Source organism: Typopeltis vanoorti, chromosome 7 (genome assembly GCF_054136105.1).
Source record: "Typopeltis vanoorti isolate ZY-2024b chromosome 7, IOZ_Tvanoo_1.0, whole genome shotgun sequence".
In the NCBI taxonomy this organism is placed as follows: Eukaryota; Metazoa; Arthropoda; class Arachnida; order Uropygi; family Thelyphonidae; genus Typopeltis; species Typopeltis vanoorti.
Window position 1 is genome coordinate 95,349,786 of NC_143555.1, and position 12,947 is coordinate 95,362,732.

Sequence of the window (12,947 nt, forward strand, 5' to 3'; positions counted from 1 at the left end):
TAAGTTACATGTATTAACACACACTTCTCTTCATTTAAAAGTTTGGACCCTTCTTCATTCATATACAAGATGTCAGAAAGGATGGATAGCTGGAACCCACCTGAATCATGGAAGAGAATAACTTGTATCATGATGATTCGTGCCCGCCATCAAAATAAGGATATTACGACTGCTGCCCAATGCTCCCTGAATCCAGTAAAAACAATCAGGCATGAACTAGAGACTTGCAATGGTGACTACGAGGATGTAGCAAGAAGAAAGATCCCTAGCAGACGATCTGATTGCGTTCGTACAGCAGAATTCCTCGCAAATCTGCAGGAACAGGTGTTGAAGAACCCTGGCATTGGAATTCGGGCTTTGTTCGTGGAGTTGCTAACTGTAGTCAAGCCCTGGATAACAAGGGTAGCCAATGGTAGGCCGTATGTATGGCAGCAGGATTCGGCCCCTTGCCACACCTCTGGGAAAAGTCAAAAATGGTTGTCTGAAAATTTCTACGACTTCACCAGTCCAAATGTTTGGCCTCCAAACTCCCCAGACCTTAACCCCATGGATTATTTTGTATGGGGCGCAGTTGAAAAAGACACCAATCGCACTTCCAGTAATACAAAAGCCCAGTTAATGGATAAAATTAAAACAGTTTTTGCGGCCCTTCCCAGGGAGACTGTAGCATCAGCTTGTTCGAGGTTCCGAAGCAGAATTGAAGCTGTGATCGATGCTAATGATGGTTATTTTGAGTAAATCTTGTTGATAGTATTGTAATTAACTCTGCCTGTAATGTTTTTTTGTCAATTCATTAAATTTAATAGATACAAAGAAGATTTTCTTTTTCCTTACGAAACTGTCAAATTTATCCCGAACACCCTGTATATACATACATACAAAATTCCGCATACAAACTTTGAGGGGAGATAGAGAACATCAAAATCAACAATATTCACATAGGAAAGCATGACCGGAAACACCTGGAGGGGTACTAACAGGGAAACAAAGATACAGAAATAACACAAGGCAGTAAGTAATGTAAAAAACTTTATTAGGCGTAACTGAATAGTTCAATAGTAGTTGGATACATAATATGGTAAACAAGGTGCATGTCTGCCATCTCAGAGTTCGTAAAACGACACATGTTCTTTGTACGACATCGAAAGCTTGAATGAGGAAGCCCCAATTGCTCACCTGGAGCACTGGCAAACAGCGCCACCTGTCACTTTCGGGTGTGTTTCAGGTCATGCTTTCCTATGTGAATATGGTTGATTTTGATGTTCTCTATATCCCCTTAAAGTTTGTACGTGGAATTTTGAACCACTCTGTATATACAGGGTGATTCAAAAAGATGGACTCAATTTTGTAAGTCTATATATCAAACATAGAACTAGTGACAAATATGATGTAAAGTATATTTGATTATACTCACAATCAAGTTTATAGATGTTCAACGTGTCCCCCTCCAGCCTCATAGATTGGAATTCAACTTCCAACATTCATATATGTTACGATGAATTAGAATGTTGTATCCTGGAATCAAAAGAAATAACCCTTGACTCTTCCCACATGAACAGCAATCTCAGTTACAGTCTACCAGACTGACATGGCTCTGCTATTCGGTATTGGCAAACTCGTGAAGTCATACGCTCGCATGGACATAATAAAAGAACTGTAGCTCTGACTACAATTCAAACATAACTTCAGTTTTTAATGTAATGGTGTAATGTTTTTTTTACGGTGTTTTATATGCTTTTTTATGTTATCACACCTGATGAAGTCGGCATTCCGATGAAACTAGTTGTGTAATTATATTTAAATCTACTTGTTTCTCTATTATCTGAGAATTCAGTCATTAAATAATATTTAACGTCTAGAAACCGAGTCAATCTGCTTACCTATATATATATATATATATATATATATATATATGCTATATATTGTCCCACAACATATAATTATAGCATTTTGAATAGCTTTTCTTTGGCATCTTATCATGTGTGGCTTTCAAATCTATGAAATACAGATCCTTGTTATACGAGGTGGTATCAAAAAGTTTCGAGACTAGTTTTGTAACATGCCAACAGATGGCAGCACAAGGTCGCAGGGAGCACCGACCTTCATAAGTCAGTGTGCCAAAACACATCATCCTGTGTGCATTGGGAGCTGTGCAACTGGTGCTATTCTGACCACATGCATTACCACATCTGCGATTTCATCATGGGTGGCAAGTTAGAACAAAGAGCGAACTCGAAATTCTGCGTGAAACTGGGCAAATCTGCCACAGAGACTTTTGACACGATTCAGCAAGTTTATGGCGATGTTGCAATGTCGTTCAAGGTGTTTTGAGTAGCATGCATGCTTCAAGAGCAGAAGAACATCACTGGAAGACAACGAGAGATCAGGAAGACCTTCAACGAGCTCAACCCCCGAAAATGTCGAAACCATTTGACGACTTGTGCATGAGGATAGTCGGAGAACACTCCACAACATCTGCCATTGTCAGTGTGTCATACAGAACAGTCCAGGCAATCCTCACGTGTAATTTGAACATGACCGTGTTGCTGCCAAGTTCGTCCCCAGGAGCAGAAGGAACACCGCGTTGAAGTCTGCCAAGAACTCAGTCAGCGTGCCGTGGATGACCAGTCCTTCATGTTGAGGATCATTACCGTGAAGAAACTTGGGTGTACGGGTATGACCCTGAGACGAAGCAACAGTCTTCACAGTGGAAGAGTCCATCATCTCCACAACCGAAAAAGGCGAGGCAGGTCCGCAGCTCAACCAAGTGCATGCTCATCATCCTTTTCAACATTCGTGGCATTGTGCATCGAGAATTCGTCCCCAGGGGGCCAGACCATCAATAGCGAGTTCTACTGCCAGGTTTTAAGGCATCTGAGGGAGAATATTTGGCAAAAGCGACTGGATCTGTGGTGGGTGAAAAACTGGATGCTCCACGATGACAATGCACCCCATCACCGAGCTCTCCTCACACATGAGTTTCTCACCAGAAACAACATGATCTCACTTCTGCACCCACCCTACTTGTCGGATTTGGCTCCTGCAGACTTCCCCTCTTCCCGAAGAACAAGATCCAGCTCAAAGGTCACCGATTTGACACCACTGCAGAGATCCAGCACGAATCGCAGAAGGTGCTTGACACGCTTCGAAAAGAAGACTTCCAGGACATATTCCAGAAGTGGCAGGAACGCTGGGAGTATTGCTATGCCAGGGGACTACCACTAGTCCCCTGGCATAGCAAAAGGTGATAGTGTGTAAACATAGATAAATAAAGTAATTTCTCGTAAAAGAGCTAGTCTCTTTTTGATACCACCTCGTATTATTCCCACGATTTCTTAACAGCTTGCCTTACAATGAAAATCTGATCCTGCCTCTAGTTGGACAGAATCTAGCTTATTTTTCTCCAAGTTTCCTTTTCACAACTTTTCATAACCTCTTCTCAAGCATGCCTACACAAATCTTACCTGAACACTCAGTAGGGAAACTTCTCTATAATTTCCACATTCAGTTTTATTTCCAATGGAAAGAGCATTTATTTAGGATGGAAAGATATCAGCAACCAAAAGAGGTGGATAAATGTAGACCAAAGGGAACGAGAGAGAGAGACCAGCAGTAAGATGAAAAGACCAGTGAAGTCAGAACAGGCAAATGCCTAATCCTTGAAGAGAAGTTTTATTTCCCTTTTTATAGTTTGTACAATAAGATTTTAGGAATCCGGGAACATAGATGGACAGGAATGGATCACTTTGATAATAAAAAGTTTATAATCCAAATCAGAATAAAGGCATAGCTGGCAAATGCTACACGCACAAATGCAGGTGCAGAAGAGCAGAAGAATTTTAAAGCATATTACAATAAGTATATAGTATTGATAAAGCAGATTTTCTGTTGATCCTGGAACAGCGAAATGCAACAGTGGGAGAAAAAGAATAACAAAACAGCACTGGAAAAATACAAGAAATTATTGAGCAAAACTATATACAGACAGTTTAGTTAACCAGTCAATGGGACAGTCGGGAGTAAATGCAAATTCCTGAGGCCTCCAGGAAAGGAGCGTATGGGACAATCATCAGTGATATAATGCATAGTCTGCACAGCACCACACATGCAAAATGGTGAGTGTGAAATTCCCCACAGATGTAGTAAGTGAACCCAGTGGCCTAATCCAGTCCTAAATCTGTTTAGCCGACTCCAGAGGTCGAGGTAAGGTTTGATGGTTGGATCTGTGATCAGGTGCTTGTTTGCACAGAGTCTTCTCCACCAGTTCTGGTAATTCCAGAAACCATATGGGAGATCTGCAGGCAAGGTGGCATGCTGGAGGAGAAGAGATATCTTGTTGAACAGGAAGATACATGTCATTTCTGATTTTCTTTATTTCTCTGATGAAAATCTATTTGAGAACTGAGGAATGAAACAGGAGATAGGATGTTAGAGTTGTGTCGAGAACAATTTTTTTTTTTAAATTGCAAACACTTACTTTCAATGAGATAAAAGATTGCATATGGCAAATACAGAAATCAGATTATACTATCAGAAACATAATAAATTTAGTTTAATCCTTTATCCAAGTGTAAGCAAACAAAGTTTGCACCTGAAGTATCTTCAGGACTGAGGCAACTCATGGTAGGACCAAGATCTCATCACTCCTAGTCTTAGTATTTCCCATAATGCAAAGCACATCTCCTTGCAGACATGTATAATGCTATGCATGAAGGGAAGAGCCACTACCCAGACCAGTTTGGACCTTTATTGAAGTCTCATTAGTGGGAGCCATTATGCATTATGGGAAACACTAAGACAAGGAGTGATGAGATTTTGGTCCACCTTTACCACGAGCTGTAAAGTCTCAGTCCTGAAGATACTTCAGGTGCAAAATTAATTTATAATAAATTTAATTTAAAGGATTAAACTTAATTTATTATAGTTCTAATCAAGTGGAAAAATACTTCCAACATCTTTCTCTGAATCCAGAGTAATTTAGTAATAAGGTGATAGTACACCTTTTGGCAACTCGTACCAGTGAAGTCAGAACAGGCAAATGCCTAATCCTTGAAGAGAAGTTTTATTTCCCTTTTTATAGTTTGTACAATAAGATTTTAGGAATCCGTGAACATAGATGGACAGGAATGGATCACTTTGATAGTAAAAAGTTTATAATCCAAATCAGAATAAAGGCATAGCTGGCAAATGCTACACGCACAAATGCATTTCCATTGCATTTGTGCGTGTAGCACAAATGACTTCGCCATTGCTTCTGCCTTAGTATCACCATCTCTGGATCTGGCTCCCACTGACGAGACCTCAATAAAGGTTGAAACCAGTCTGGGCAGTGGCCTTTCCCTTAATGTATAGCATTATACATGTCTGCAAGGAGATGTGCTTTGAATTATGGGAAATACTAAGACAAGGAGTGATGAGATCTTGGTCCACCTACCACGAGTGGCCTCAGTCCTGAAGATACTACAGGCGCAAACTTTGTTTGCTTACACTTGGATAAAGGATTAAACTAAATTTATTATAGTCTAACCAAGTGGGAAAAAACTTCCAACTACCAGAAACAGAAGGAGGAAGTTATTAAATAAATTACTCACTGCTGAAGATGAAATTAAGGGATAAGAGACAAAGGGATTGTATGAAAATAGAGAAACTGAAAACATAAATTATATATTTAGTTTAATCCTTTATCCAAGTGTAAGCAAACAAACTTTGCACCTGAAGTATCTTCAAGACTGTGGCAATGGTGGACTAAGTTCTCATCACTTTCCTTAGTATCCCATAATGCAAAGCACATCCCCTTGCAGACAGATATAATGCTATGCATTATGGGAAAGTGATGAGAACTCAGTCCACCTTTGCCATGAATTGCCCCAGTCCTGAAGATACCTCAGGTGCAAACTTTGTTTGCTTACACTTGTAAAGAATTAAACTAAATATATAATTTCTAGTCTAACCAAGTGAAAAAAAAAAACTTCCGACATCTTTTTCTAATCCAGAGTACTTTAATAATAAGGTGTGACACCTTTTAGCAACTGGCATATGGAAATATGAGTTCTGCATTGCTTCAACCTTGGTATCACCTCTGGGTCTGGCTTCCACTGAAGAGACCTCAATAAAGGTCAAAACCGGTCTGGGTAGTGATCCTTCCCATAATGCATAGCATTATACATGTCTGCAAGGAGATGTGCTTTGCATTATGAGATACTAAGAAAAGTGATGAGAACTTAGTCCACTTTTGCCACGAGTTGCCCCAGTCCTGAAGATACTTCAGGTGCAAACTTTGTTTGCTTACACTTGGATAAAGGATTAAACTAAATATATATAATTTATAGTCTAACCAAGTGAAAAAAAAATTTCCAGAAACTGAAAACATCAACTACATTCTTAGTATGTACACAAGAACAGACACCATATTTCCAATCCAAAATCATGCAGTATACAAAACAGTTTTACTCTTGAGAGACACTTGTGACATTATAATTAGGAATTATAGACACATTAGCACAAGAATATTTTAATATTTGCCAAATATTTCAGTCTGAAACTAACAGACTATCTTCAGTGGCTATATAGGAACAGTTTTTAACAAGGTGGAATACCAACAATTGATCATTCAAAATTAGAACGAGCTGCACGATATCATTACTAAGCATGAAAGAGAGGAAAAATTTCACAGCGTGATGACTATATTATAGGTATTAATTCACAATTTCATATAATAATCTTAATTTATAAATAACATTAGACTAATATAGGAATTAAAAGTCTCAATTAAAAAATAAATAATGTGTTATCCAGATTAAACTTTCCCATATTTTTGATAAGGATATACAGTCATTTCGATTCAAGTTAGGGCATTGAAATAAGGCCTCAGCACTCTCTTTGAATAGACATTCGAATTTATAGCGACATCTGTGTAGAAGGTGAGTCTTAGACCAGATGATGTTGTGGCTTGTCTCTAACCCGTGCTGAGTCAATCCAGACTTATCGGATTTGTTGTGCAGAATGTATGATTGATGTTCTTGAATTCTTTATTCTATAGAGCATCCTATTTGTCCTTATAACTGCAATCTGTCCTACTTTGGACAAACAGAACGCTCTATAGAAAAAAGAATTCAAGACCATCAATCATACATTCTGTACAACAAATCCAATAAGTCTGGATTGGATCATCACAGGATAGAGACTAGCCACAACATCCTCTGGTCCAAGACTTGCCTTCTACACAGATGTCGCTTGTCGCTATAAATTTGAACACCTATTCAAAGAGAGTGCTGAGGCCTTACTTCAACACCCTAACTTGAATCAAAATGACTGTATATCCTTATCAAAAATATGGGAAAGTTTAATCTGGATAACACATTTCTTATTTATTTAAAAAAAAAAATTTTTTTTTAGTGAAACTTTTAATTCCTACATTAGTCTAATGTTATTTATAAATTAAGATTAATGTATGAAATTGTGAATTAATACCTATAATTTAGTCATCCTTAGTAATGTAACATCACGCGGCTCATTCTACTTTTGAATGATCAATTGTTGGTATTCCACTTTGTTAAAAACTGTTCCTATGTAGCCACTGAAGATAGTCTGTTAGTTTCACACTGAAATGTTTGACAAATATTAAAATATTCTTGTGTTAACATGTCTATAATTCCTAATACAAAACAATGTTCAAACCAATTTTATCACAATGGGTATTGTTTATTGAAGGCCTGAAGTCACTTGTAGGAAAAAAGTTTCACATTTGGTCTCTAGACCAGGATTTCCAGATACTGTACTATAAGGTTTATAATCTTTTGTGGAAGGAAGTCACATGCAAAAAAAAAAAAAAAAAAAGATATCAGAAAAGAACTTCAGTAATATTCAAGAATGTAGAAGAGAGTAGATCTAAGATAATATGGTTAATAAAACAATATGGGAAATGAAAGAATAGTAAAACAACATATGAAGCAAAAAAATAAAATAAATAATAATAATAATCTTTGCCAGAGTAAGAACATATAATTTGTTTGTTGTAGATAAGAGTAACTTCAATAGTTTAGAGTGCTTTATAAGATTAAAAAGTTACAGTTGATAAATAGCAGAGCAATTTGGTAAAAAATTGCTAATAGGAAAATGAATCATGAAACATGGTATTAATTAATGTCATAATACCTGGTACACTCCATGAGGGTATATACCAACCAGAAAGATAATTTTAAAAAAATACGTCTTTCAGTTAGCAGAATTAGCAACAAGCTGAGGGAATCCCAAAAAACCGTGGCCATCACCTTCCTAGCAGTCAATAGTGGACAATGCCCAGTGAAACAGCACTGATTTCAGCTGGGAAGGTGATGGCCACTGTTTTTTTTGTGATTCCCAAGGAATTATCATGATAGACTTGGAAAAGGGTAAGACAATAACAGGAGTCTATTATGTGTCATTGTTGGACTGTTTAAAAGCAGAACTGAAGAAAAAACGGCCAAGATTGGTGCACAAAAATAGGCTCTTTCATCAAGACAATGCATCGTCTCACACATCGGCCATCTGAATGGCAAAATTGCACGAATTGAGGTTTGAATTGGTTCCACACCCACAGTATTCTCCGGATTTGTCCCAGTGTGCCTTCTTCTTATTCCCAAACTTAAAAATTTGGCTCAGTGGGAAAAAATTTTCTTTGAATGAGGATGTCATCAAGACTGTCAATGACTATTTTGCACAATTTCACAAATCCTACTTTTTATATGGGATGAAAAAATTAGAAACTCGCTGGACCAAATGTGAAGACCTCGATGGACACTATGCTGAGAAACAAAGGTGATTTTTTCAAAAAAAAATGTGTTTAACTTATTTTTTTCCCAAACTTTTCAAGCAACCCTTGCATTTACATTACTAGCTCATTTTACAATTGTAGACATGCAATAAAGTAGCATTAAGAAGTGTTATCAATATAACTGTGACATCATCAAGACCTCATCATTCCTAACTTACATATATTTAAGGGCTAGCAGAGGTCAAATGCCACTGTGCAATTACAGTCAATACATTCTATACAAACTAGTAGGAATCAAATGACTAGTTTGTAATACTGAAAGATTTCTATAGTGACTCTTCTCCAGAATAGTTTTGAAGTTATGGGGCTTTTGGTAGCTTAATATAGTTATAGTGAGAAATGACTGTATCTAGATTATGACATTATCCAGATGAAAGAGATTTTCCATACCTCAAATTGCAGCCGCATTACTGTCATCTGGGAATCATTTTCTTTCATGCGAACTGCCAAATCCTCCTTTAAAGCAAGTGCATGTTCAAGTTCTTGAAGTTCTCTGCTCATAGCAGCTTGCTTCAGTGTAGACTGAAGATGAAAATCCTCATCAGAACTGTCATCCATAGATAGTGATGAATTTTTTAGAAGAGTTTTTTCTTCCAGCTTTTCCTTGCTGAGTTCAGTCTGCAAAAAAACTCAAATTAAATATATGAATTTAAGACTAATAAGAAAGCTTTAAATGAATAATGCTAAAGACTAGTTTTTCACTAATACAGAATTTTAAATAAAGAAAAACATGCTTTATAAATGGAATAAACAACTTTAGCTAATGTATGATTTTATTAACTAAAATTACCATTATCGTCTCAATCAATGATCTTCAATAACATTTTAATGTAACTATGCTAAATAAGTCCCAATATGATAAAAAAAAAACAATACAAAATTTTATCAATAATAGTTACAAGTTACAAACATAATATTGAAGAGATCTGTATTCAGGCTGTTGTGTAATAGGACTCTATATAAAGCAGTAGATTAGTTAAATTCACAACTGCATTTTAATAGCATTCACTACCGATAATACATAACATCTATATGGACCATCCAGCATCTTCAGAACATTTGAGATTACAAAAGCATATAAAATTATTAAAATAAACACCCCAGGCATCTATAAAATTAACTGCATGTGTGTGTGTGTGTGAGAGAGAGAGAGAGAGAGAGATGTGAAGGAAAGACAATGATCATTAGATATCTGAGCAGGAAAACTCATCAGTGAGCCACATCAACTGTATTTTATAGTATTCTATTCCTCAACACATCTACTGAAGGACACAAAACAAGGAAATAGCATTTTGATGCCTAAAAAGTGGACCATTTCTTATAAGAAACTATTTTTATTTAAATTTATATATATTTAAATTGTATATTTACAATTCAGTGTAAAAGATTTAGGCTCTACTAAGTGATATCAGTTATAACATCAAACACTGGCTTAGAGGTTAGCTTCTCAAATAACCACAAAAGAATAGATGATAAGGAAGGGGGGGGGGGGCTTTAAATATGCACTCATTTGCTTGTCCATGATAAGTGAGATCAGAAGAAAGGTTTCAGTTTAATTGTCAGTTTTACACAGTGCCAATTCTATGGCATTTTTGTTATTATTAGCAGTAGCAATAACAGTATTACATTAACTCTTCTGGAGTCAAAGACTGAGGGGTGTGCCAAGCCATAAGTGCAATGTGTGCAACACACACACAGGTGCCAGGATAGTAAAGGCACCAAAGATTTGGTATGATATTTTAAATAAAGTGAATTTTGTCAGCAAAATACTGCAGTCTTCATCTATGAATCTCCAACTTGCTTTAGATGCATTGAATGATCTAAATCATTTTTAAATGATTATAGGTCTGATGAAACTTTCAAAGAAATTGTAAAAAGCTCAAAATTAATTGCAGCAAAGTTGATGCAGAATCTGTATTTTGTAGTAGTAGACCACTAAGGTGACGTAAAAAGACAATACAATTTGATTACGAACATGAAAATGAAAATATAGTAGATCCTAAAATTTCATTTAAAGTAATTTTTTTTTTCTCTGCATAATAAATCAAACATTACAATCTTTGCAGGAAAGATTTACTTTATTAAAAGAACATATGAATTAATTTCAGTTTTGGTATTTACTTCACAAAGTAAAGAATATTTATTATCTTGTTGTAAAAAGTTACAACAAAAATTAACACACGGGAATCATTCAGACATTTATGCAGACGATTTATGCGAAGAAATTTTACACTGTCAACCATTTATTTCTAATTGTAAAAATGATATATAGCAGATAATTCAGTATATTTATTCAAACGACTTAATCACAGTTTATCCAAACTTTACAATAGCTCTTCGGATTCTTTTGTCATTATCGGTACCTGTAGCATCTGCAGAACGGTCCTTTTCTAAACTTAAAATTATTAAAAACTACTTGCACTCTACAATGGTACAAGACAGACTTTTATATCAATAGAGTCAGATGTTTTGGATCAACTTGATATACATGATATTATTCGAGAATTTTCATTAATGAAAACTAGAAAAGTTCAATTCACTAAGTTATTTTTATTTCTGTTTAAATCTTTATTTAACTATTTCTTTACCCAATAATGTTTAATATGTTCCTATTTCATATACTTGTAAGTTACTATTATTAATTTATTTTATTATTTATTTTTTTCCAAATTATTTTTGTTCTTTTTGTACCCTTCTTGTATGTTTATTGTTTTATATATATATATATATATATATATATATATTTTTTTTTTTTGTAATTTCTGATTTTTGTTGAATAAACTTATAATTAATATTTCGTATTTCATTTTTACTCACTGATACGTTTTTATAGAGGTGCCAACAAAAGTTTTGCACACAGACACCAGACACTACTGGCATGCCCCTGCAAAGACTCAAGGGAGAGAAAGAGAAGTTTATATGTTATATGTAAAAGTCTACAGATTCATCACAGTAAAGTCTCCCCTGAATGCAACATATATTGAAAACCTTAAACTTATTCACTCTCAGCATAAACAACACATTATTCAGGCAATGCATTCTACTCACCGAGCATTCTCCACGTTAAAAGAACTCTTATTCACCACTCCCTTGTGCAACTGCAAAATGGCCTCTAGTTCTTGCCCCTTCTTTCTGTTCCACCATCTGAAAAATTTCTCTCTTGAATCCATCCAGTAAACACCTCAAAGTTTAAATGTCTCCATTATGTCACCCCTTTGCCACCTATCTGCAGATTACATGATTTCAATCTATCCTTATCGCTAACATTCCATCCCGAAATCATTTTTGTCAATTGCCTTTGCACCTTCTCCAGTGTCTTCATCCCAGTGAGTGACCATATTTCAGCAGAGTTTTATATTAACTATTCTTTCTTTTGCATGTTCACATCTATTACATTACTTATCACATGAAATACGAAAATCCTAGTCATTACAAAGGTCTGTTTTGTCGATTATCAGTGATTTTGTCTTAATGGAATATAACAAATAAGAGGACAGGATTGTTAAGCATCATTTTATCTCTAGAAAAATGTTTAAGCATACAACAAAGTAACCAGTCAATCATGATGGAATAACCTAAAACAGATGCACAATGGATACAAAACTGGGTTTTTTTTTGTAATCACTGATGGAATATGCAGAAATGAGATACTAACAATGAATATGAAAACATGGTAAGTTGAAGAAGTAGTATTACATCTTTTTAATTTTCCTAAATGATTGTCATATATTCATTCATTCTAAAATGTGTTTTCATTGTTTTTTTCACTTATCACTGCTTCATGAGAAAACAGTCAGAAAATATATTTCATCTTTTCTCAGTTACCTGTTTATTGCTTATAGTCAAGTATCATGAATAAAATGTTAAAATGTATGAGTTTTTATTTCATGTCTCAGACTGATAAAAACATATATATATATATATATATGACAGAATGATCATTGACTCGGTTAACATACATAGTTTTATGAAAAAAATTGAATGACTAGAACCGAGATTTAATTAAAAAGGTGTTAATATAAACACACTACTAGTTTCGGCCTGTAACAGCCTTCTTCAGGTGACAATATAAAAGAAAAAACACTAAACATTGAGGGTTAAAAGACTATGAACAACATAGACAGTCTTTATACAT

General features: G+C 35.4%; 1 protein-coding gene across 2 annotated transcripts in view; it reads right to left on the reverse strand.

Annotated features, from left to right (window-relative positions):
- Positions 1-12,947, reverse strand: part of LOC150104880 (chromosome-associated kinesin KIF4-like) — a 282,861-nt gene that overhangs the window by 137,238 nt on the left and 132,676 nt on the right. For both annotated transcript variants that reach the window (XM_090396035.1, XM_090396036.1), the window contains exon 12: positions 9,203-9,430. In XM_090396035.1, coding sequence (XP_090252161.1) covers positions 9,203-9,430 — 228 coding nt within the window. The remainder of the gene's footprint in view (positions 1-9,202; positions 9,431-12,947) is intronic.